The sequence below is a fragment of the Molothrus aeneus genome, chromosome 1, assembly GCF_037042795.1.
Source record: "Molothrus aeneus isolate 106 chromosome 1, BPBGC_Maene_1.0, whole genome shotgun sequence".
NCBI lineage: Eukaryota > Metazoa > Chordata > Aves > Passeriformes > Icteridae > Molothrus > Molothrus aeneus.
Window position 1 is genome coordinate 149,404,634 of NC_089646.1, and position 26,193 is coordinate 149,430,826.

General features: G+C 43.8%; 2 protein-coding genes across 9 annotated transcripts in view; one reads left to right on the forward strand and one right to left on the reverse strand.

The window, feature by feature from the left end:
* Nucleotides 1-2,707: 2,707 nt before the first annotated feature.
* Nucleotides 2,708-4,046, forward strand: RPLP1 (ribosomal protein lateral stalk subunit P1). Its single transcript, XM_066548513.1, has 4 exons — nucleotides 2,708-2,896; nucleotides 3,001-3,075; nucleotides 3,182-3,299; nucleotides 3,926-4,046. The coding sequence occupies exons 1-4, from the start codon at nucleotides 2,825-2,827 to the stop codon at nucleotides 4,003-4,005; spliced, it is 345 nt and encodes a 114-aa protein (XP_066404610.1). The 5' UTR covers nucleotides 2,708-2,824; the 3' UTR covers nucleotides 4,006-4,046.
* Nucleotides 4,047-4,781: 735 nt separating this feature from the next.
* PTK2 (protein tyrosine kinase 2) overlaps nucleotides 4,782-26,193 on the reverse strand; it is a 190,030-nt gene continuing 168,618 nt past the window's right edge. For all 8 annotated transcript variants that reach the window (XM_066566803.1, XM_066566763.1, XM_066566754.1 and 5 more), the window contains 9 exons: nucleotides 24,770-24,856; nucleotides 23,463-23,600; nucleotides 21,597-21,728; nucleotides 14,779-14,841; nucleotides 11,804-11,843; nucleotides 11,056-11,162; nucleotides 7,377-7,532; nucleotides 6,845-6,925; nucleotides 4,782-5,997 (listed from right to left, as the gene is read on the reverse strand). In XM_066566803.1, the coding sequence (XP_066422900.1) occupies nucleotides 5,788-5,997; nucleotides 6,845-6,925; nucleotides 7,377-7,532; nucleotides 11,056-11,162; nucleotides 11,804-11,843; nucleotides 14,779-14,841; nucleotides 21,597-21,728; nucleotides 23,463-23,600; nucleotides 24,770-24,856 (1,014 nt within the window). In that variant the 3' untranslated portion in view covers nucleotides 4,782-5,787. The remainder of the gene's footprint in view (nucleotides 5,998-6,844; nucleotides 6,926-7,376; nucleotides 7,533-11,055; nucleotides 11,163-11,803; nucleotides 11,844-14,778; nucleotides 14,842-21,596; nucleotides 21,729-23,462; nucleotides 23,601-24,769; nucleotides 24,857-26,193) is intronic.

Here is a 26,193-nt window from a genome sequence, read left to right on the forward strand (position 1 = left end):
TAGGTCTTCATATTTTATTTTTTAACAACCCATCAGCATTTCTAATAACTTATAGCTTAAGGACTGTTATATCAGAACTGTTACAAACCATGTCTTATTAAACATGTAATTTTGTTGACTGCCTGCACACTTCCAGTACTCATCTCCCAGGCCAGCAACATTTGCAAATTTATTTGATTGAAAAGGAATCTTATTTCTCTGCTGCTACTTTTCAGTCAGATCATCATCTCATGGACCACTGGGACAGCTCTGAGGGCTTTTGCACAGGAGACCTTGGCAGCCCTGGAGTGAGGCTCACACTGTGAAGTCCCTGTGAAAAGCCATCCTCAAGCACCCAGCAATGACAGAGGTTCCTGGATATTTAATCCCACTGGAAAGGTGCATTTATTTGCTGCTTTGAGTTAGGTATAAAAATGTAGAAATTGTCCTGTGCCTTGAATAGGAAGTTTAAGTGAATGCTTAAATTCAGAGCTGTTGACTCCACTAATAGGGATAAACACCCACAAATTAGGCACTGCATCACTGTGCATTTATCATCTCCAGCAGTGAGTAGTGTTAGATCTTTCTTTAGTGAAATTCTCAGTTGTTTGTGATCCTTAGGAAGGGATGGATACAAGAGGTGAAGTCCCTCTTGCCTACCTCAGTTTTCACTTGTAATGGTCTAATAAATCCTGAGATTTCTATAAAGGAGTACTATAAAAGCAGGCTGGATACATTTTGCTGGTAATAGAAAGTTGTCATTTTAGGATTCTAAAATTTCAAGCTTTTTGCATTTTTTATAATTTTACTTATTTGGTTCGGGTTGGAAGGGACCTTTGAAGGTGAGATAGCCCAGCCCCACTGCAGTGCACAGGAATAACTTCACCTGGATCAGGTTGTTCAGAGCTCTGACCAGCCTGGATGGAATCCTGTCCCTCAGGCATGTCAGCCACACCACTCAGCTTGGAGTTATCTGCAAATCTGCTGAGGGTGCACCTGATCCCCCTGTTCATGTCTTTGATGAAGACTTTAAATCATAATGGGCCAAACAGAGCTGAGGGACACATCACTGATCTCCTTCTGGACACTGAGCCAATCACTGCACTGTGATTGTGACCATCCAGCCAATTCCTCATCCACCAAACAGTCCATCCATAAAACCCATCCCTTTCCAATTAGAAGGATGCTGTGTGGGACTGTGTTAAAGGCTTTATAAAAGTCCAGACAGGTGACATCCATAGACCTTCCCATGTCCACTCCATGTGGTCACTCCATCATAGAAGGCCCCTTGACTGATCAAGCAGAACTAGACCTTGATGGAGCTGTGGCTGTCCCAGATCCCCTCCATGTCCTCCTGCACAGCTTCTAGGAAATCTGTTCCATGATCCCCTCAGCCACCAAGGTGAGGCTCATCAAATGCACATCTGTCAAGAAGACACAAAATAAAACCCAGAGAACATTCATTTTTCACAAACAGATGATGCCGTTGGAGCAAAACTCTGGAATTTGCTCAGGCTCATCAGAACCACGTGATAAATGCATATTTTATGATTGGCATTTTGCAAATATTAAAATGAATATTTTATGTGTTATGTTAGAAAGTTATGCTGTTTTAATTGTTTTAAGTAGTGTGTTAAATATAGTTTAGGTTATAACATAACATTAAAATAGAAACTATGTATGTGAGATATTTTTTTAAAAAAGGAATGAGGTACTCACACCAGATAGCAGCTACAGGACACCTGAATTATTGCTATTTTTATAACCATTTTTATTACTATCAAACATTGAAAAAATTTAAAAACAAGTGATTAGTGTTTTTCACAGTCACTCCATCATAGAAGGCCCCTCAGTTGATCAAGCAGGACTTGACCTTGATGGAGCCCTGGCTTTCCCAAATCCCCTCCATGTCCTCCAGGAGTGCCCCAGCACAGCTTGGAAATCTGCCCAGCCACTGAGCTGAGGCTCATCAAACACACATCTGTCAAGAAGACACAAAATAAAACCCAGAGAACATTCATTTTTCACAAACAGATGATGCCGTTGGAGCAAAACTCTGGAATTTGCTCAAGCTCATCAGAATCCCAGAATTCCAGAACCACAGAATGATGAGGTTGGAAGGGACCACAGTGGGGTCACCTGGTGCCACCTCCTGCTCCAGCACAGGCTCAGGATTGTGTGCAGACAGCTCTGGAATATTTCCAGTGAGGGAGACCCCACACCCTCTCTGGCCAATCTGTGCAGTGCTTGGTCACTGCACGGGAAAGAAGTTCTTGCTCATGTTTGGGTGGGAAAAAAATCACAATACACAATTCTGTACCAAGGGCTCATTCTGCACCTTTTCTTCCCGTTTTATTACGTACAGAAAAAGGAGTGTTTTAGCGAGGCAGTGACACCTGAGGTAGCTGTGGGGGAGGAAGGCTTGGGCCCCTCAAGCTGTGCCAGGGAGCTTTAGCTTGGATCCTGGGAAAACGGCCTCAGCAGTTTTCCCGCAGGGCAGTGGAGGGGTCCGCATCCCTGCAGGGATACAAAAGCCGTGGGGATGTGGCACTTGGGGCACGGCTGGGGCTGGCAGTGCTGGGGGAGCGGCCGCACCCGGCGCTGTTCCCGGTTTAAGGGCGCATTATTCCCCGTGAGGGCCCTGAGGGACGGAGGAGGGAGCGCGCGCGGGCACCTGCCATGCGCGGAGGGTCACGGGGTGACGTCACCGATGACGCAACGCGCATCGCCATTATAAATCCGCGCCGCGGTGCCCGGCCCCTTTCGCTCCGCGGCGGCCCAAGGTGCTGAGTCCTTCGTACGAAGCTAAGGCCGAACCACCCGGCGACCAGCACCGCGCCCCGCCATGGCCTCCGTCTCCGAGCTCGCCTGCATCTACTCCGCCCTCATCCTGCACGACGACGAGGTCACCGTGACGGTGAGTGCGGCCGCACAAGATGGCGGCGGCCGCGCGGCATGGCCGCCTGAGGGGCCGCGCCGGGCCGGGCCGGGCGGGCTCTGAGCGCCGCTGTCTCGTTGCAGGAGGACAAGATCAACGCGCTCATCAAGGCAGCCGGAGTGAACGTGGAGCCTTTCTGGCCGGGGCTCTTCGCCAAGGTGGGCGAGAGGGGCCGCGGGCCGGGCGGGGGCGGCGTGTGGGGCTCCCCAGCGCACCTCCCGCCCGTGTTAACCGGGCTTCGCTGCCGCTTGTCGTTTTCCGCAGGCGCTGGCGAACATTGACATCGGGAGCCTGATCTGTAACGTGGGAGCGGGTGGTGGAGGGGCTCCGGCTGCCGCCGCTCCCGCGGGTGGTGCCGCGCCCGCCGGCGGAGCCGCCCCCGGTAAGTGGCGGCCGCGTCCGACCGAGGCGCGGGAACGTAGATCCGTGGATCCATGGAATGGCTTGAGTTAGGAAGAGCTTTAAGGCCATCTCTTTGCAACCTCCTGCCGTGGGCAGGGACACGGTCCTCTAGATTGAGCTGTTCAGAGCCCCATCCAGCACTTCAGGGATGGGGCAGCCACAGCTTAGCAAGCACCGCTTCAGGAGCTGTTGGCATGTGGTTTCTGCCATGCAGCGTGTGTTGCCGAAGCTGTTCGCGTGTGGTTTCCGCCATGTGTGTGAGTGTTCTGGAGCAAAGCACGCCCTCCCCTTGAGAAAGGAGGCATTGCACATGAAGTCAGTGTACAGGATTAGTGTTCCCTCAGAATTTAGACTGCTCTTCCTGTGTGTCATCAGCATCGTGCAGAGCATCAGCATCTCCTCGTAAAGTTTTTCAGGTTTGATAGAAATGAATTCTGAATGTACAAAACCACTTTGCCAATAGTACAAACACTATTCTTGGGCTGCTGGCTTAGGTTATTAGGACTGCTAGGGATTCATGCTTGATGTCATTGCATGTGACACTTTTTGTGACAACTGACTTCTATGAGCTGATAAATTGGAAAATAAATCCTGTCTCTTTTCCAGCTGAAGAGAAGAAAGAAGAGGAAAAGAAGGAAGAATCAGAGGAATCTGATGATGACATGGGCTTTGGTCTTTTTGACTAATTAGTTTTGTACCAGCCTGTAATAAAGAACATCTGCTTGTACTCATGTCTCTCAGGTGGATGTTTGTGGAGGGTGGCCAGGTTACCTCCAACTCCCTTTAACTGCTGTCATGAGTGCTCAGCTGGGGCTTTACAACTTCCCCTGTCAGTTTTTTGGTGTTTCACAAGAACAGTTAAAGCTCTAAAAGGTACCCATGGCTTCTGGACAGAGCAGGGAATGAAATCACAGTGAGCAGGGGTGTGGTAACAGCCTGGAGCTGCAGGATGGGGACCTGCTCAGCAGAAAGGCTGAGGCTGGGCTGCTGCTGCAGCCTCTGCTGCTGTGACACCTCTGGTTACAGCAGCGGTGCAGCTCCTGTGGCACCTGTGCAGGGGCAGCTGTGGCACAGCAAAGCCAGAGGCTTTTCACAGTGGGGAAAAGGCTGCAAAGCTCAGGTGAAGGGCTGAGGTTGTGGAAGGTACACAATGTATTTACCTGGCCAGAAAACGTGTGGAGGGTAGGTGTGGGAGGTGATGCCACACTGCACTGGAAAAGAGCTACTTAAAAGGCACGAATTTCATAAATAACTTCTGAACAGGATTTTTCCAGAGCAGTTAAACAAGGTAAGGGCTGTGTTCCAAGTGGGCATTAAAAAATTTCAGGTGTATGAGAGGGTATCCCAAAGTTGTTCCACAAACACTGATGGACTCTCATATTATCAACTCATTTTTAAAAAGACACAGGTACCCAGAGAAGAACTCTTTTGCAGTGCACACACATGAAATAAAGAGTCAGAGTTTCACTGGTAACACCTTTTTAATAGGTCAAAGTAACTGTACAGTTCATTATATTCTTCCTGAGAATAATTTATATCCCTCAACAGCAAAAAGGGAGTGTGGTTTTTATTTTAACAGAACAGATGGCATAACTGGAAAACCAAGGAAAATCTAATTACACTGCTCTACTGTAACTCCTCCCAGGCAAGATAGACAAAAGGATGGGTTAGTTAACTACAGTGGGTTTAAAATAGTCATCATGGCTTTAATCTGTCTTTATAAATTATATAAAAATGGGGAACATGAATGGTTACAGATCTCCTCTAAATGCAGCTCTGAATTGCTCTGGTACAAAGCAGCATTTTCACTTCCAAGGAAAACAACATTGCTACAAAAGAACTGGCACGTTATCCTGGTGAAAAAGACGAGTGTTCAGTTGTGTCCTACAGCTAGTTCCAAACAAATGCTTCACACAGTCACGTAAAAGTAAAAGGCAGGAAGATGAAGAGGGCTTTAGTTTGTCTTGAAATGACTGAAGTCTTGAAAATATAGCTTTTTATTCTTTCTCTGTAAATCGTGATTAGCATATTGCGACATAAGTGTTCTAATAAAAAAAATTCCAGTCTGGATAGTTCATATACTGTGGGCAAGAATTCTCAGCCCTGAGGTTTCCCCGAATTCTTCACTTCACAATATCTTTCTCCCATCTGCTGCTCCAACAGTTTTGGCTCCGAGGCCGTGGCCCGGTGGCAGCTCAATGGTGGCAGCTCGGTGCGAAGCGCGGCCCATGCGATGGAGTGACCTGCCCCGTGCCCCGAGGGCTGCTGTACAAACCTCAGCTGCTGATAACGCCACGGCCCGAACCCCAGCCCGGCCCCACCAGAGCCACTGGGTTCAACTGTTGCAATGAGAGAACCCCAGGGGGCGGCCAGGACTGCGCTGGGTGAATCCTCACTGCTGGTGGAAGGTGAAGGAACATCCTGTGGCGAGCAGAATTCCGAGGCTGATGATGCTCTTCCCTCAGTGCTTAGTGCGGTCTGGACTGGCTGATTTTCAGTCTGGCTTGATCAATAACATCCAGCAGGTTCTTGGCATCCACAGCCAGGGCGTGAGCAGCCGTCAGCATTTGCTTCTTGTACTCCTGCTGCAGGCTGGTCATGACGTACTGCTGGGCCAGCTTCATCTTGTTGATGAGCTCGGCCAGGTCCGAGTTCAGCAGCTTCTGCGCCATCTCAATCTGCAACAAGACAACCCCGTCAGCCCTGGGGGTTTGAAACCCTGCACTCACAGCAATTCCACAGAGCTACAGCCCCTGCTGATCCCTGACTGAAGCCGGGCTGTTTCTGAAACACCACGGGGAGCAGCTGATGGAATTTGGCACCTGCTGAGCCACCCACTGCTAAACAGTACCAAGACCCAAGCAGTGGATTTTAAACCACAACTTGGCATTAACAGCTTGTAATGGGTTTTCAGGTTCTTGTAGCTTTACTCTTTTTACTACTGAAGCAGCTCTAAAGCATAGAAGCAGCTCTAAAAAATGAAACAAGAAGGCAGATACAGTTACTTAAGCACACAGCTAAGTCAGCATGAACCTCTGAGATGGCACATACAGAACCATTCCTTGGCTTTCTCAGTACCACACTCATTCAAGGTTTTGGAGGAAAACTGTTGTAATTATGAACTTCATTGAAAGCTCTCAGTCACTCCTCATCCAGAACTACAGCCAACCTTCCAGCGGTACCAAGCTCTGCTCAATTACCTGTTCAATGATTTGGTGTGCAAGCAAATGACAGGTGACTTCTGCACTAAGAACTAACCCTGAGCTGATTCCCTGCTGTGGAATACTGGGGTTTATGTCACCTTCCTACAGGTGACACCTATATCCAGTTTAAGAATCCTCACTAATACCAAGCCTAAGTTCATGCAGCAATTTTAATGAAATTCAGTTAATGCAGAATTATAACCCAGGAGTTCAGACTGCTCAGGGAACCAAAAGGTGTGCCTGTGCCATGAAGGGAGCACCAAAACCTGTCCCAGACTGGGAAGGCAGTGGCTGAGCAGCAGGTAAGCAGAGCTCCACGTACCTCTCTGTGGGTGCTTGCAGGGAGCATTGGGAGGGTCTCATCTACTGTTGCCAGTAAAGTTCTTAGTGCCAGACCAACCTCCTAAGAAAAAAAGATTAAAGAAATGAACTTCAAAGACTTGGAAAAAATGGATAAGAGAATTTTAGGAGTGCAGGAGGCAGTGGATAAATTTAATTGCTCATCTGGATAAGGAAAGAGTTGGAACATGCCTAAGGCACTTCACAATCCCACCTGCAATTGTGTCTATCACCATCAAAACAAGATGCCAAAGGCTTAAGAACAAGTTTTTCTCAAAAAAAGTGAAAATGTGGAGGAGACAGCACACTACTCAGGACCCTGGATAAGCACAAACAAGCTGGGCATGAAGCAGTGCTGTCCACAATACTGGGCATGGAATCCAAAGCTCCAGCCTCTGAACACATGAACACAAACAGCTTTTCTACTTCCAGCTTTCCAGAAGATTTCTCCTACAGCACTTGAAGACTTCATTCAGGGTAGGAATACACCCCAAGTTTAGGCACTGCCCCCATACCTTCACCATGGGCACGTACTCCTCGGGCGGGGCCGGCTGGATCTTACTGGACATTTCTATCACCGCCTTCACCAGCCCCGTGACGTTCTCGTAGACTTTGTCATTGGAGCGGTCCAGGTTGGCCGTGGGGGGAGGGCTGATCTCCTGCGGCTGAATCTGCAAGCAGAGAGCGGCTGCTGGACCTCCCGTCCCCAGCAGATGGGGCTCGGCCACCTCCCAGCCGGGAAGGGCTCGGGTTCCCCGCGTTCCCACAGCCCCGCCCGGCCCCGCTGCTGCCCTGAGCTGGCTCCGGGATGAAGGAGGTTTCTTTTAGTTCTTCTGACTGAACCTGATCTCTGAAATGACACTGGGCAACTTTTACCAGGCTTTCCCTGAAGAGCTTCCAGTGTAACACTCAACAGAGAAGGGAATAATTTGAGGCATGAGAGTACTGAGTACATGTCTCAGTGGTTCAAGTTCCACTGCCAGGGCAACCGGTATCAGGTCCCTCATTCCAGAAGGGATTTTTGTGCTCCAAAATAATCTCAGAGCACACAGTAACATACTGATATGTTAAAGAGAGAACTGATATGTTAAAAAGAGAACCGGAATGAGATCATCCTTCCAAGCCAAACTATTCCATGATTCTATGACGTTATTCTTTTGTTAGTGAAAATCTAACAGCAGGTTAACAAAAATGGTGTCACCAGTACAGCTGGGAAACATGGAATGCTTTTAGATAGTTGATTTCCAAGAGATCAGAAAAAACCTCCTAAGTTAAAAATCCTCTGGTCTTTATTCAGGTAAAACTTCCAACAAGTCCAGTATGTCTGGAGTTAAATCCAAAACAGACTGAAATAATCTCAGGTCTGAAATTAAACAAACTTTGCAAACATCCTTTGTAAGGTTCTCAGTATCTCAGAACTGTAAAACTACCAAGCATCCCAGTTTCCTCCAGCTATTCCCTACAACAGGATGCCCAAGCAACAACTCAATGCAAGTAGAAAGTTAAAAAATTCCTGATTTCCTCCTGGATCTGAGATGGCTCATGGCACTTCAGCTCCCTACACTGGAGAGCTCCCTACACTGGGTTACTGCTGGCTCTCAGGACTGGTCCCAGCTCCAGAAAAGTTTCACTGCAAGCCCCTGATCCACTGCCCTGAGGAAACCGTGGAATGCTTTGATGAGACTTTCTCTAAGGAAGGAGTGCAGGATTCAGTACAAGGTGATTCCATTTTATAGCATTTCATTAAGTGGATACCAACAGCTACCACAGAGATTCAATCTCGTGCATTGATCAGAAAATACCTTAGGAAAAAGAACACTCTAATTGCTTCAATCAGCAGGGAAAGGCTGTGATTCGAATCAGTTTCAGCAATCAAGAAGTTAAAACAGTCATTTGGCAAAGTCACATGCAAAGACATTTTGGAATAGGGCACGTACACACACGCTCACGCACTGCTTACCCTCCATGGCTATGGTTGAGCAGAATGTGGGGGGAGGTTAAAGAAATTTACCAAAAGAAGGGAAAAAAAGAAAAACAATATTAATAAAACTCAGCAGGAAAAAAAAAAAAAAACAAACAAACCCAAAACATGTGTAGCAATCTGAGATCAGTTAAAAAGCCTGCAACGAAAACGCATCCTCACCAGAACTGGCAGCCACCCGTGTTAGCTCTGGGCCCTGTGTGACAGAAGAGCTGCTGTGCACCCCTGTGGGCAGTGGAAGGGTTTGCCATGCACCCCATGCTTCCTCCTGACTCAACACACGGGCAGCAGATCATGCAAAGCTGGACAGGAGCAAGCCAGTGTGGCCAGCAGCAGAGTGCTGAGTGGAGCAAGGGCCTGGGAAACCTGTCCTGGGAACACTGCTGGTCCCTCTGCACAAACAGTCCAGGACTCAATGCATTCAGGAAAATTTTATATTCATCTTTCTGGAATGTTTTGTTTAGGTAAGTCATGATGGGAAATACATGGTGATTTAACTGTGCAGGACTTGTTCACAAGAACTCATCACAGCTATGGCCAGGAACTACCAAGAACCCATTCCAGATGATTCCCAACCCTTGGAACTCCAGACCCAAACCTTTCAAGACTATGGACATTGTGTTTCTCAGCCCTTGGTTTCTCTTTGTTTATCCCCAATATCAACACCACTATTTTGCAGAATTTTGAGTTTCTTTGTGGAACTGGCTGACTCTGCCTCACCCAGGAGGTCTCTGGAGCCTGCCCTGAGGGCTCCCAAGGGCAGGAAATTCCAATCCTCTTCATCTGTGCTCTCCCTGAAAAGGGAGTCTGAACTGGGTGTAGAGAAAAAGGAGTCCAAAATGAACCCCAGAAGCATCTTCAGTTTAGGACTGCAACCATTAACAAAGCTATGCCAAAAAGTAATGGGCTGTTTTCTTCAAGGGGCATAAAACAATCCAATTCCAAGAAAATTTTGACAGAAGAATAAAAATCAGCCCTTCTTTCCTACTCAAAGAGCTTTTTAGTACACAAATCCTGTTCACTTGTCACTACTGATGTCTCTGACTGCTCAAGTTTGTTTGTTGTCAGAAGTCTGTATTTCAAAAACATTTTTTCATGTTCCAGCATCAGCATTTAGAAAGGAAATTTTAGAGAAGCTGAGTTTAGGAACACATCTGTTACTGCTTTTTGACGTTTACTGAGGCTTGGCAGCTCGTAAAGCACTGGCATCAGTTTATGATAAATAATCCTGCTCAAATTCACCACTGCTGGCTATTTACACTGATTCTTAAACATTCCAATAATCCCAGAACACGAGCAGGAGTGAGACAGGCTGGCAGTGGCTAAACACGCTGCTCTGATGGCAGTTCTGAATTTCATGTTCAGATGAACTGGGCTTTTTCTGTATTTCCTTAAATCACCTAAAATAAGTGTCACTCATCCCAACTGCTGTGGCCACCACACCATGGATTCCTGTTCTTTACTACAGGCCTGGCAGGGCTGTTTCCTGGAGATTAGAAAGGTGGCAGAGTCCCACAGGCAGGAAACAGCACACAAAGGGATGATTTTGGGAGTGCCTGACATCCTTAGGAGCTGTTCTGTGGACACCAGTTGCAGCAGGGGCAGGACACTGCACCCTGCAGCAGCATCTCTGCTACAAAACCACTTCAGTTTTGGCTTTATTGCTATTTATGGGAAATGAAACAACACATCAGGAAGTATCTCACTCCCAGGTCAGCCAGCCCATTTCCCCTCTTCCCTTGTTCCCCAGTGCTGGTAGGGTTTGAGGAGCCCTGGTGCTGCAGAAAGAGCTTTTTGAGCACTGCAGGAGAGGTCTCACCTCCTGTAACCAAGGACAGGAGACTTTGGTACCCTCTGAGTAGCTGGGATCCCTGGGCACGCTCCATCCCGCTCAACAGGGAGCTGGGTCCATTTGGGACACCTCATCATTCCAAACTAGAAATAAGCTCAGCTGGAAAGGTTCTAGCTGAGGAGCACACTAAATCACAGCCAGGGAGAACCTGAGTTCCCCCTCACCCCCCTGAGAGCTGCCAGGGTGTGTTTGCCCCATGACATTATTTACTCATGAAGTTTGGCCCCCTTTGCTTTTCACGCTCTCTACTTCAGGAACACCACACTACCTCAGAGCTGTCTCATTTGATTTGCTGGGGCTATTTCACTGGTCATGAATAAAGTAGCCCTGGTATTGTTCCATTTTCTGGGGGTTCCCCTACCTTCACACCCTCGTTGTAGCTGTCCACGGGGCTGTTGAGGCTGGCCAGGCTGCCCAGGTGCCCGGGGGCTCCGGGGCGCGGGGGCTTCTTTGGCGGAGCCGCGTGATCTGCTCAACAAAAAAATGGTGATTTTAGAGCAGCAAGGTGTCAGAGGCACCTGGCACCCTCCTGCTCTGCCCTGCACAGGCTGCATGTGCTCTTCTCTGCCACAGATGGGAGATCTTTAGGTGTCCTGAAGTAAATGCACTGTTTGTGGGAGCTGCACTTTATGAGAGCAGGATTGTTTTAGTTAAATACCTGAAACTCCTTTTGTGGGGTAACTGCTGCTGCTCTGGGAACAGCAACCCCAGCCCTGAGATGGTGTCATCCCTGGTCCCATATGCTGTGTGAATCTGGATTTCTTCCCAGCAGCAAACTGGGTGATTCACTTTTGAGACTGAGAAACCCAATTTTAGGTGTCTACTGCTGTTTTACATGTCTGAACTCCACCCGGGGTGAATTCCCACTCTGACTCAGCTTGCTCTAGACATTTCCTGCTTGTTGATCTAAACACTTCCTTGGCTTTGCTGATTGCATGTCTGGGGCCTGTATGGGGAACCTGAACACACAGCACACAAAGATCTATGTGTAGCACCTGGAACTGAACCCACTCTGTATGGAAATACTGCCATGAACTTTGGTTCACTACTGCTGCTACAAGACTTGTAATAAAATACTCAAAATGTCACCATCTGCATTTACTGCTTACCTGGTTTTCCCACAGGCTGATATATGTGCTGGTTACCAGCCTAAAAAATAAAATAAAATAAAATAAAATAAAATAAAATAAAATAAAATAAAATAAAATAAAATAAAATAAAATAAACATATTAAATAGTTATTGCAGTGCTTGCAGCTCTCATCAGCACTCTCTCAATCTCAAACACCAAGAGCAGCCAGCTCTCAGCACATTTCCCACCAGCTGAAAATACATCCCAATTCACCATCATCAGTCCCTCACTACGTCTCTTACAGAGCAATAAAAGAATTTGCATGTATTTTGTACTGCTCACAATAGCCCTGGCCTCCACATTGCAGTTCATCCTTATTACTCAAAGGTGGTGAGACAGTCACAGGCATTTTCAGTCTGTCCACAGATCCAACTTAGAGGTCATGGTGGTGAAGGAGAAATGACAACACAACAGAGAAACTGCAGAACTTCCTGCTGAATGGTTCTGTAATGGGAGCACACTTTAAAACTGGTTTGCTTTTTGGTTTTGTTGCAAAGCTCTTACTCAAGGCCCATTTGCTCATCCACTTGGAAGAATTTAGTAACAGACTGAAGTGACTTTCCCTGGTAATGGCATTCATCCATCCTTCACACCAACCTCATCACCACTGTGAGCAGCCCAAGAGTCAGCACAGTATTAAGGAATATCTCTGTCAACTGCCCTGGCCCTCAGGGGTGATTTTAACTTCTCAGAATTCAGCTGGGAATATCATACAGTGGACACAAAGAGGTCCAAGAAATTCCTGTGAAAGTAACTTCTTGGTGCAGGTATTAAGGAACACTGGGAAAGGTGATTCCGGGAATTGCTGTTTGTAAACAGAGAGGGACTCATGGGCCAAGTGCTGAGCAGTGGCTGCCTTAGTCATGGCCACCACAAAGGAGTTGAGCTTCAAATTGTTGGAGATAGGAGAAAAAATTCCAGCAAAACCTTGGCTATGGAGGGAGTGGACTTTGGGTGCTTTCCAGGAAATAGTGAGGTCCCCTGGGAATCTGCTTTTGAAAGAACTGGAGTCCATGGATGTCAGGTGGTTTTAAAGAGCAATCTTTAAAGAGCACAGAGGCAGACAATTCCACAGTGCTGGAAATCAAGCAAGCAGGGCAGAAAAGGGCCTGGCAGGGCAGGGATCTTCTAGATCTCAGGTGGACAAAGGAAATGTCAGACTTTGGAAACAGGGACAGGTGGCATCTCTACAGAGATGCTGTTTGTGCCACTGCAGGGAGAGAAGTGGTGCTGACAAAGCTTGACTGCAGTTTCAGCGGGACAGCACCACAAGAAGGGCTTTTTAAAAATGTCAACAACAAGAGGAGAACCAGAAATGACACTGGTCTGTTGCTCTTTGAAGTTGGTCACCTCAAAAATAGGGACATGAAATAGAGGCATTCAGTCACATCATTACCTTTTATTTGTGCTGTTAACCTAAATATTTCCAATCTGATAACCCCAGGGGCAAAGAAAGAGACCAAGAGAGAAGCAGAAGAATGGCATCCCACTAAAACAATTCTTGCAATCTTACTTCCATAAAATTGTGTATTGAAAGTACAGGTCAAAAAAATGCGATCAGACAGGAACTGCCAAAATGTGGGTGGTGACTTCTCATTTTTATCACTGCCCAGTTTCTCATCCTCAGTCAGAAACTCAAATTGACTCACAGCAGCATTAAGCATTTCCCACTGCAAATGAAGTCAGAGTTATGTTCTGAATCTACTGAGAACTACAAGATCAAATTCTGTGACTAGAAATGCAGTTACCATGAATTAGAATCTCTTTTAAAACCCATTTTGTCCATGACCATGAAGCGTTTTCTTCACACTCTTTCAGATGGGGAATGATATTGGACCACCTCATCTGGCAGACAGGACTTCCCCTGGAAACAGTTTGGAATCTGTGACCTGTGGCATGACCTGAAAATCTCCTGGGCATCTCAAAGTATCTTCACGAGCAGCACAAAATGCACCAACACTTTTCTTGCTCTTATATAAAGATGTAACAACAGCCAAGGCCTAACATTAACTAAGAATCTTCTCCAAATTCATGGAAAAAAATCTTAGGAGCTTCCAGACATGAATGTCTCCAGAGACTGTGCTGCAGTGTGTCACTGATACACTCATTCATGACTATCTTGGCTGCAAATGCAGGAAGAATCCCTAAATTCTTAAAAAGTGAAGCTGAAGCCAAAGCAGGAGTTTACAATTGCATCCCAAATGAAACAGGAGGGTGGATTTAAAATATCCACTGTTTTCCGGTGGATGAAGCACCAGGTTTTTCTGCCATTAACAGTGCCTAGCCTAATCCCCCTTTTCCAACAGTTTGATCCAGAGATTCCAATGGCAATTCAACAATTGAAAAAATGGTTTTAATTAAATTAAACAGACAGGAATTAAGCCACTAAGAAATAACACCCGAGCTGCAGCTGCTGTCTGGGAATAAAGGAATGGCTGTGGGGTTTATTCCAATTGTTTCATAGTGGATCATTTACCCCAAACAGATTTCTGGGTAATACAACAGCAACGTTTACATTCCTTGTGAGAAAACCCTTCAGATATTTAAACAACTGCAAAAGTTACTTTAATCCTGCTTCCTGTTGACAGAACTTGCAGAAAACAATCCCCATTTTTAAATAAAAGGCCCAATTCTACAACACATGAACACTTGGAAATTATTGTAACGTATTTGTGGAAACATTTTAATATTTGTTTCAGGAACAGCTTCAAGGGGAAAAAAACCAAAAACAACCAACAGACCCCAAATCCCCCAAACTGCTGCATGAACCACTTTGCTGTGGCTGCAGTTCCCACAGAAGCTGGGCCTCTTGGAAAGCTGTACTACCATGTAATAACAGTGGAAACATTTAGCAAAACCTTTAAATCATCTCCCACCCCCAAGGCAGTGTACAGCATGTTCTAGCAGGAAACTGGAGGAAGAGCTGGGAGAGGAAAAGATCCCCCACACTTACAGGGCCCTGGAGAGCTCCGTCCTCGCGGTCAATGCTGCCCCTGGAGTGCCTCATGTCGGGTTTCTGAAACAGAAATCCAAGGATTCACTTTGTGCTCTGCTTACCCAGTGATGTGCCCGTGGCTTAGAGGCAGTGTAAAGACAGGGAAATGCTGTTCAAAATGCACACTGGCAAATCCAGATGTCATTTCACTCCAGCCCCTGCGCCCCCGCTGCCGCCACCGGAGCCTCGGCTGCTCCTCCTGCAGCCGCCCCCAGCACAGGAGTCAAAATGCTCTAATAAATATCCAAAGTACCACTGAGCTGACACAACACTGGAAAATCTGCATTTTAGTTTTCTCAAAGGCAGCAAAAGTTGTGTTTTTTTCTGAAAAAAAAAAAAGAAAAAAAAGCTTGCTTCCCAACAGCAAAATTCCAACCACAGGATGAGAAACGCTGCGCATTAATTCCTGCTTCCTGCCCCAGGATGGCTTAAATGTACTTGGCTCCCTCTGCAAGCAAATGGGGCCAATTACTGGAGTTCTCTAAACACTCCATGTGGATACAGCCAGCCAACAAAGCCATCCAGATGCCCTTTTCTTCCCATACAAGCAACAAACAAATTTATATTTCATGTGTTTTCAGCACAATACAGGAATCTGGGGCTTGGTTGTTTCTAAAAGCAAAAATAAAACCACAAAAAACCAAAAAAAACAATTTTTCTTTTTTTTTTTCCACACATAAACCAGTCATTTTTCTCACAGAATATCCTAAGTTGGAAGGGACTCACAACAACCACTAAGTCCAACTTCTGGCCCTGCACAGGAAAACCCCACTTATGTCCCCAGGAAATCCAGGTATGTTTTATTTATTCTTCAAGGACAACATTGATTACATGGGAAGACAAAGGAATAGTGGATGTGAAGCCAAAGTTAACACTGATCTGAAGACACAAACTCAGCAAAATTACAGTGTGCTTCTTGTGCACCAATTCCGACACTTAAAAACAGGATTTATCTGACTCTCCTACAAGACTGGATGAGGAGTCACTGATAACTCAAGGGATAAAATGGTCACACATAATATGGAAATAACATTTTTTTAATTTAGAGAAATGTAGGTGTAACTAAACACAGTGCCACTAAACTGACCACATGTTCTTTCAGGGTTAATTTCAGGGGACAAATACATCCTTTTCTTGTTTTAAGGCTATTTGAGATTCCTTCCTCTTGTAAGAATACTAAAGAATAATTCCAACTCACAAATCCTACTAAATGGCCCTAAAAACCAGCAGGGCAGAAGGAACCTGCAAAAACTCACTAATATTGATCTTCTGTCATTAAAAATAGTCCAGTTGTGCTGCCAGTCTGTCTTTGGGATTTTCATTCAGTCTTCTGCAGACTGAGTGGGGCACAGGCAGAGACAGTCACTGCCTGAAAGAACATGCAGATTAAAAATAGAAAATCATATCAGACAGGGAAACATTTAACCCCCTCTTAAACGTGAAGAACTGAAACAGACACAACTGGTCTCCTCATATTTTTCCAGGAATTTGTGACAAATTTCAAGATGAAACCTACCATGATTCATCTCCAGTTTATTTCCTTATTACAATAAAGGAATTTTTTTCTGATTAAAGTCTCATTTGATATGAGTATGTCTGAAACCTCCCTAGACAGGTAAAGTCATGATTCTCATAGTATTCTTCAGCTAAATCAAACAGCTATCCTTGTTAAATATCCATATAAAGCATATGACAAACTACATTTCTATTACACTGATGCTCACAATTTGCCATCATTTCAGGTTCATTTCTAGCCAGGGAAGTGCCCAAACTCTTTGGAAATAACCAAAGACTGTTTTATCACAGGGGTCTTTAATGCTCTTTGCACTTATAGCAATTTATTACTCAAAAAATGCACCTTAAACCATAGAATGGTTTGGGCTGGAAGGGACCTTAAAGATCTTCTCATTCCAACCCCTTCCATGGGCAGGGACACCTTCCCCTGGACCATCCAGAACACATCCCTCAGACCAGACTCCAGAGACAATGAAATATTGAGCATTTTAGAAGAGTCAGAAGCATAAAAATGCCCACTAGTCCAAGTAACAGGACTTTTTTCCCTAGTAATATAAGCAAAAACTGAAATTAGCAGACACAAAACCCATCTCCTCTGCTTGTCTTGCTAAGAAGGTCCCTCCTTCCAGCATCCAAAGGCTCCGAGTCACAGCAACAATTCCATTCCCCAAGTCTCCACCAGCAGCCAACGTGGAGAATGTTGAGTTCCCCCCAGGACACCCCATCTTGGACAGCCCACAGTCCAGGAACTGCTGCACAGAAAAGCTGCAAATGCTCAGCAAATATCACAAAAATGGTGATTATTAACTTGGCTCCCACCCAAACAAGGCTGTGAGGGCAGGGGTGCTGCCCTGGCACCTCCAAGAACCTGATCCCAACCTGCAGATCCCAAGTGCCAGGGGGTGATGGCAAAGCTGAGGGACCCTGAGCAGCTACACCTCAGAAATAAGGAAAAAATCCTTTAGCAGGACATCAACTTCTTTCAACTTCCACAAGCATTCTCCTCTGCTCCTTCAAAACCTGGGTAGTCAAGAACACATGGAACAAAAGAGAAATGTTCAACTTTTGTGTCCAATGACTGAGAAAAGTCCCAATTATATATTTACTGATTTTAATGTTCTAAGAAATTCTAACAACTCCCATTTGACTAAATGATTTTCTGTTTATTCTCTTGTGTAGATGTGGAAATGTCAGAAGGCAAATTATTTTACAGTAAAGGTGATTTTGATGATCAAACTCCCATTATATTTTAAAATATTATTCAGTAGCAATTCTTCCACTTCTGCAGTTGCAAGAGTTTTGAGCCCCTTATGCTGCCACAACAGGAAAGCATTGCTGAATTTTTAATTCTGAGATCTTTCAGCTGTTTAATGCAACATTCTCTAGGTCAACACTCAGCCTCACACCAAACCTGTTCTGTACTTCACACACCATTTCACAGCCCCAAAGAACACCCTGCCATCTTCCCAGTCCCCGCCATGGCTCTGGACCTCCCAAAAACCACAGAGATAAAGAACTGTATGTTGTTAAAATCTTGCAGAAACCAAAGTCCTTCAAAAGTAAATGGATTTTTCTTTTTAATAAATAAGCCTACTATCTGAAATCTTTGGAAATGTCAAGAGGAATTTTCAGACAGGATGTATATGTTGACAAAGTGGGACATAATCCACTTTATTTCCAGTATTTCTGGTTCCTTGCTAATAAAAGAATATGTAAGCCTTGGAGTTCTCAGGACATGCTGAATTGTAATGTCTTGGTGGGATTTTCTCAGGCTTAAAATTAGAATCTTATTTTAGCAACAGTTCACATCAATTAGACTTGAATTGCAGTTCTCAGTGTCAAAATAGGACAAAAACCACAACTATGTGGGAATTTCAGAAAAAAAAACAACGAACCCAAGCATGATAAGGAAAATATGTGAGTTATTTCTTCTTAAGCTATCCCAGAAGAGACTATAAATTTCTTAGAATAAAACTGTTCTGTCTGCTGAGGAGTTACTAACAGGCATGCACATATATATCTTTATTTATCTGATTAAAAATCATGTACATAACATCAGCCCAGCCAGAAAGAAAGGTTCAAAGCGGGAACTCCAAATAAAGGAAGGAGCAGGCATTAAATAGGTCTAAAAGAGGAGATGTGTAAAATGTTCAGAGATAATTTTTGATGGTTTTAGATTGTTTGTACTGCAGCCATTTCCTCTTCTACCTGAAGGTGCCCTGGACAGAGACTGTGTCCTGTAGTGATCTGCATCAAGCTTTAGGTGCAGTAATGCTTTGTGTCTCCTGTTCAGCTTTCTCAAAAATAATTCACCTATTTCTGTCCTTCCTGGAGATGATTCTCTCCACAGCACTTTTATCAATAGAGCATGAAAATTTAATGATCTAAAGTTTTAATCAGTGTCCATAAAGCTGGCAGAGCTGAAGTGCTGCCTTCCCTCCCTGTCAGGGGCTGGGGTGTCAGTCCTGGATCCCCCAAAATCAACCCCTCCACCAATTCTCTTCTCACTCTCCAATGGATATATTTGGTACAATTTAAAACCAAAGACTTCTTTACTTTTCAGTTTTTACACAATGGATTTATTTTCATTTGGGAGCTTCCCATGAGGAGAGACCTGTTTGTTTTCCCTTTTTACAGCAGAATTTCCAGAATTCTGCATTCTGTTAAGGCTGCAGCTTGAAAACAACATTTTTATCCTTTCAAGTACTAACTAGTCCCATGTTCTCCAAGGACCAGTTTCAGGCAAACTGCTTACACTGATAACAAGCTCCCCAAAGACCAGCACATTTCCATTTCAATGCCACTGCACTGAATTCCCCATCTGGGGAGTCCCCTCCAGCAGCAACAGTGCTGTTTATCCCTGTACCAATGTGCTGTGAGTTGTATTTTCTCCCTGCAGAAGCAGCAATAAATTTCAAGTCATGAGCAAGTTGGTGTTACTCTGGGGAAACAAAAATTGTACCAACAGAAACCCAGAGAGGATCTTCCATCTTGTTGCAGTGTCTTACAATAAATCATTTGCAGTTGCTCCCCTGTGAGTCCAACTCTCAGTAGTACAAGTGGGATGTGCTGTAGAGCCTGAGGATTGGGTAAATAGAGCTGTTTTTGGAAGCAGACAGTTTACACTGAGAACACTACACATGGTTACAAAAGTTAAATATTATAGTTAAGTAAGTTAAATATTAAAATCTGACTCTACTCTGTTGTTCTCTGTGCTGAAAAGGACAAATATTATTTGAAAGCTGTCTAAAGCAGGCAAGGGAGGGCCAGATTTCTTCTCCTTAAATCACATGGAATGAAAATAGGGGAGGACCTTCTTCCCAGGGCAGAAATGTTGTCACTCACTAGAGGACACTGGCCAAGGAGCATGTGTGTGTAACACCTGGCTTATTTCTATGTTGGACACCATTTTATGGCCTTAATGCCTCAATAAATGACTTATTTTCACATGTTTGGACCCTCATGTCTGAATTGTGGTGATATCTTCAGGAGACCTGCAAGGCTTCCAAGAATGACTCCCCACTATGACTTTTCCACATCTTCACTTCCTCAGGGCTAAATTTAGAAACTCACCCACATTCCTTTTCCAAGAAACACCCATCTATAAACTGAATATCCTCCTTACACACATCCTGCTATGGGCTCAAAGGCACCCTGTGGCTACCAGCAACTCATTTAGCTCCTAACATGGGGTATAAATTTGTAATAGGCATCCAAGGGTGAACCTCAAAGTCTGTACAGTCAAAATGTTAATGTGGAAAAAAAAAAGAATTGAAATCTCTTATGGATTCCAATTCCTTAACAGAATAGATGCAAGAGAGATGGTGTTTCTCCACAATAAACCCAACACAAAATGGAAACACAGCAAATCTCTCCCAAACAGATGCTATGAGTGTATTACAGATAAAAAGGAAAATCAGCAAGTTCCTTCTCAATGTCAATTTGGGGGATGATAAACACCCTAATGGTCCAGAGACTGAATCAACAAATAATACAAATGATCATCCTTTATTCTACACAAAAAATCAGAAAGTTTTCTGCAGAAAGTTCCCACACAACCTACTGCCACCCCTGCAATGTCAATGCCCCATTCCCAGAAAGCTGATTCCACAAAAAGTTCTTTACCATCTTTAAAGTTTTAACTGTCAGGGATGAGTTTGACCTCCTGGGTTGTGTAGGTCACCAGCAAGTGGTGCCACACAAGACTGGAAAAGCTAATGCCTAAATTAGGGAAGAAATTTTCCTTTCCCCTCCCTCTCTTCAGAGCAAGCAATCTGGGCACAGGGGTTTGTTTGCTGTCATCCCAACGGGAAACTGCAAATTCCCAAAATGGACTTAGAAGGAAACCAGTTTCAACACCCATTAATCAAAAGTCACTTCTTAGCTCAGGCACAATGTGGATCTCAGCTAGAACATGTCCTGGACATGGGAGCATCTACCAGCAGCTCCAACACAGGAGATTTCCAAACTGAAACATTCCCTGAAATATGCCTAAGGTCAAGCACAGGGCTGCTGTGTGTCACAACCCACACACAGCACTGTAAATTATCCCTTGTCCTGTGAGCATCAGGCACCCACAGGCTCCTGGTGACATTCTACTCCCACCTTCTACTCCATCTGTAGCCATCAGCCTCAAGCAGGAGAAATGTAACACTCAACTTGAATTTTGACAACTGGGAAGCCAGAGCTGAACCAAAAAAACATCCACCAGTGGCACTGACAACAATTCTCTGTGGAAGTGCAGAGAAACACCATCAGAACATCCCATTACCAATGATCTCTTCTTCCTGCTCGTGGTGAGGTTCAGAGCTTTTCCCTACTCACAGAGCTCTCTCTTCTATTATTTCTTCCCACTAACATGTGCCATTATTCCTCCAGGGCAAGGCTGGGTACAACTCTTAGCACAGCCACAACTCTTAGATGGTTACACCTTTTTTAGGGGTAGAGTACACACAGATCCTTCTGTGTAAGAACAAACAGGCAACCTCCAGATGGGCACAGAATTGTACCCACAACTTCCCCCACACAAACACTCAACTGGATAAAATGAGATTCACCAAAAGCCACAGCTGTTCAAGAGATCTGAAATACAGTTCTCACTAGCCCAACACTTATTTTAAAACCTGTTTCCAAACCCACATTTTGGGGGTCCTGTGTCCTGTAAATTTTCTCATTTCACAGAAGTGACCAGTTTTAAGCAGCTGCAATACAAACCCCAAGAATCAGAAGGAATTAAGAAGCTCTGTGAAACAAAGAATTACCAGGAATCGTTCTTCTTTTTCGAGCCAGCGCTGATCCTCCTCCATCTCCTGCTGCTGCCGTATCAACCTCTCCTCCATGAGGTGTGTGGGCAGAACCTGGCTCATCCCACGGATGTCCAAAGTGCCTGAATCCTGCAATCCACAGGAAATTTACTCAGTCTCACAAGTGAAAATTCCTATCAACAGGTGCAAGAACTTAGAGATGATAAAAGGAAAAGTTTTTAGAAGTCAATTCTTGGCAGCAGTCAAGTAGAGTTTCTTCAGCTCCTCAAAAGCTGAAGGAGAGCACTGGAAGAAACTCCCTCCAACCCTGAATTTTTTATCTGCCTTGCTCTTAGTCACTGCAACCAAAAAAGATTTGAAAGAATCTGTTCTGTTTTTCAGCAACATTGTCACTTCCTGTGTTGCACTTCACTTAAGCTGGACAACAAAACCAGATTTATCAATCTTGTTTTCTTGGTCTTGAGCAATAATGTAACCATCCAGTTGTTAAAAGCTACAAGATACATTTTTAAAAATCAAAACAAATACGCTATTCAGTGTTAGCCAACAGTGGCAAAGCATGTCACAAAAGCATTTTTAATGAACTTTTGTCCAAATATTTATGGCTGTCTTAAGCTTACAAACCATGTCACAAAAACATTTTTTAACGAATTTCTGACCAAATATTTATGCCTGTCTTAAGCTTATAAATACTCCACATACCATACCCCAATGCTGCCTGGAAATCATTAAGAAATAGTGTATAAATTAGTATTTTTTTAAAAGCCAAGGGAAATTTGGTAACAAACTTCTCTGTATTTCAGAGACCACTTAAATGTTTATCAGGAACACAGGGAATAGAGCTGGTTAGAGAAGAAAAAAAAATTAAGACAGAAGCTGCACAAACTGAATCTTTGTGGAAGGAAAAAATGGAATAAAAAAGTGTACAACAGTGGAGAACAGAAAAAAAAAAAGACAGAAGGTTAAAGGGGGAATTAATTTGATGTTCCTCAGCAGCTCAGTGCAATCATGACAGGCTGGAGAGCACCCAGAAGGAATTCAGCTCAGGAACAGTCTCTCAGACCCTCTCATTTTCTCTTCTGGGTAAGTCACAAAGAAGCCTCAATCCTTCAGCTGTGCTGGGTATCTCCCAAGAGGTTTTTTTTTTATGAGTGTTCCCATCTCTGTGAACAGCAGTAAGTTCCAGTAAAGCCTTCTCTTAACAAAGAACAAATATTTGCTATCACTCAGTTAGGTAAGTAGTAACAACCTCATCAAGAATTCATGTGAAGTGACACTTCATGCCCAGCTGTCACCGTCATATTTTCTGAAAAATCTCTTTGCCCAGGACTCTTCTCCTGGGAAGCTGAGAAGCCTCAGAGAAAAAGGAAAACAATATGATCTCATTTGCTTCTCCTGTGTTTTGCTGCTTTGGAATGTGAATTGTTTTTGACTTAATGACCAATCACAGTCAGGCTGTGTTGGGACTCTGAAAGGAGTCACGAGTTTTTCTTTAGTATCTTTTAGCCTTCTGTCTGTATCCTCTCTCTTTTCTTTAGTATAGTTTAGTATAGTATTCTTTAATATAATATAGATCATAAAATAATAAATTAGCCTTCTAAGAACATGGAGTCATGTTCATCATTCCTCCCTTCAACGGAGGTCTCAGAAAATACAAGACCCAGCCTCACACAGAAGGATTTGTTTAAAAAACAATTCAGTCCTGACTCCCAGTCCACTGCAGTGAGACAATTTTAAAAGCCCCAGCAAAACTCAGTTCTCCTGTAACAGATCTACCTAAATAACAGAAGTAATACAATTTATAATAATAAAAAGTGCACTGAAGTGTACAGAACACAGTAGCAGATGTGTCAGATCTCCTACCTCCATGTTTGGTTGCCACACTGATATTTCCTGAGGGCGATGGTTCCAGGAATCTGTTTGATCCAGGAGAGAAGCCTGCCCAGGATAAATGCTGCCTGCCATGGCTGGTATCCCATGAGAACCAGGGTAGCCAGACACCTTAAGGGGGCAAAAAACCCCAGAGGGGCAAAAACAAAGAGAAAAACAGAGATATTAGTAAGACCTGTGCTTCCCCATGATGGAAACATCCCCTCCAAGACATGAAAGCACAGAAATGACTCAATTCAAGCAGACACTGAGAGGAAGAAGGAGAAGCAACATCAGAAGAAGGAAGCTGAGCCAAAATATGACACCTCTGTTTTAAGTCTTTGAGGATGCTCACGATAACAGAAGTATTTTAGAATAACTGCAACAGGACACAAATACAGCTTTTGAGGATAAGTATTTTATGGTGCCTATCAAACCAGCAGCATCACAGCATGCTCTAACCTCTGCAGGCAAGGAGATCAAAGTCCTCTGAGGACAAAACTCAATCTATAGATACATATGTAAGAGTTCTACATGCAGAGCTCATGTTCCAGTTAATAGGAGCCTGCAAACATCACCCTACAGAGCCCCATAAAAATGTACCCCCTGCTGTATCTTACAGGCTTAAGGCTTGAGTGGCAGCATGTAATTAGTGTGCTGAGCTGAGTGGCCTGGGAACTTCTCCACAGGAAAATCCAAGTAGTTTTAATGAGCCTGAAGTACTTATTAAATAAATGAAAACCTCCCTCTCTTCATGGAAAAAAATCCCCTTGACTGAGACAGCTGTAATGTGGCTGTAGCCTTGGACAAACCTAAAATCGCTCAAAGTCCTTTAAAGACAAACTTTTGTTCTGAATTTCTTCAGCAGTTTTAGAAGAAAAGCAAAACCTGTGAGTATACAACGTGGTGGAGCTAAAGGCAGCAGCTACCAGGACACAGAAAATAAAATACCAATGACCCCAAGGAAAGGCCCCCAGTTAATGCCATTTTATGAAGCCAGTGATTTCACAGCTCAGCACAAATGTCAACATGAACACCACATTCCCTCAATAAATGTGGAAATGTCTGAAGTGTTTCATTGCAGTTTCAGGAATCTGAGCACCACATCAGATGTGGAAATATTTACCATCTGGAGTAAAACTACCAGGCTCAGTTTGGATTTTTTTTTTTCCTATGTAAAACAAAACTCAGAACTGAACTGAATTAAAATAAACCATGAAAGAAGTGCATCAATCCCACCGGCTGCATCTAAAGCCACATTTGTAAAAAAAACCAGACACTCATGGTATTAAATGAAATACCTGGTAATGATTTGGCTGTACCATATGCTGTGGGCTTGGATAAAACCCTTCACTGGATCTGGGGCTGGGGTAACCAGGTCTACTGGGCTGTAAAGAAAACGGAATTTTTAGAATCATTAAACACACACAACTAAACACAGAAAATTATGTTTCAGTGAAACGAACATTTACAGGTTTGGCAAACTTCAAAATAACCCCAAAACAGATTTTCTATAATTACAAATACTTTTTTTAAACAACTAAAATCAAGTTATAAGTTTTCCTCCATTTTTGCTTGGCAGCGGATGCAGCTGAATTGTTTGCTCAGTATGTCAATAAATAATTCTTGCTCTATTCTTTGTATTTATTTAATTGCTTGCACTCAATGACCTGCTCTGTTCTGTTCAACTCTAGAGAGAACATCATCTAAGAACCTAAGTCTTAAATCAAAATTCCAGGTGCAATACAGCCTTGTTTCCAATTTTTGCTGTTAATTTGCTGCTTTTGTGACTGTTCTCAGAAGTAAATTCTTTTTTTCAGTAAGAATAACATAAACCAAATGGATTTATTTGCATGGCTATTTCCATGCGGTGTTCTGAGGTATAAAGTTAGTTCTGATTATTAATTTCTGGGTAACTAATTACTTCAACATGGAAAGTGCTTTTGATCATACTCTGAATCTCCAAAGGTATAGCTGAGGGTTTCTTTTTGAATAAGGAACAGCATTGCTGGGTATTTCAGGAGGAGAAAAATTAACCAAAAAGAGGGAAAAAACCCCCAAACTTCATCCTTCTGCAAAGGGCTCTCTCAGTCCTTCTGGCAGTTCAAGGCAACCACATCAATTGGAGACTGCAGAATTTATCATTGCTTGATGAATACATTCACTCTCATTCTGGACTAGGATGTTTTCTGTCTCAGGGCTCTATCAGAAATATCACTGTGAGATACAAGTGATCTCAGAGCATGGATTGTGAGACCTGGGAATTGTTTGAGTATGTGCAGGAGTTTTAAGACCTGCAACAATCTGCAACACTTACAATGAATCAGCAGAAGAATAAAAAAAAATCAGTTGTCACATTAGAAAATTAGATAATAATTAAAGAGACACTTAAAACCTTATAACTACAAGATTCCACTTGTTCCAATGACATTATTAAACACATCCATATTTTACACAAAAGAAATGTATAAAAAAACCTAGCCAACAACAGCATCAGAAATACAGTGTATTTCTACAAGGACATAGCAAGCCCCTCAAAACAGATTCTCTCCAGTGGAAGAATTAACTGCATTTTTAACACACCTTTGGTCAAGTGTTTCAGTTCATACATCACACACAAAGGTGCTCATTTCAAATTAAGCATTCTACTGGTCCAATTTATGCAGTTGATCTGCTTCTGTAACTTGGAACATTGTTTAGATAAACACCAAATCCTGCTAATTCA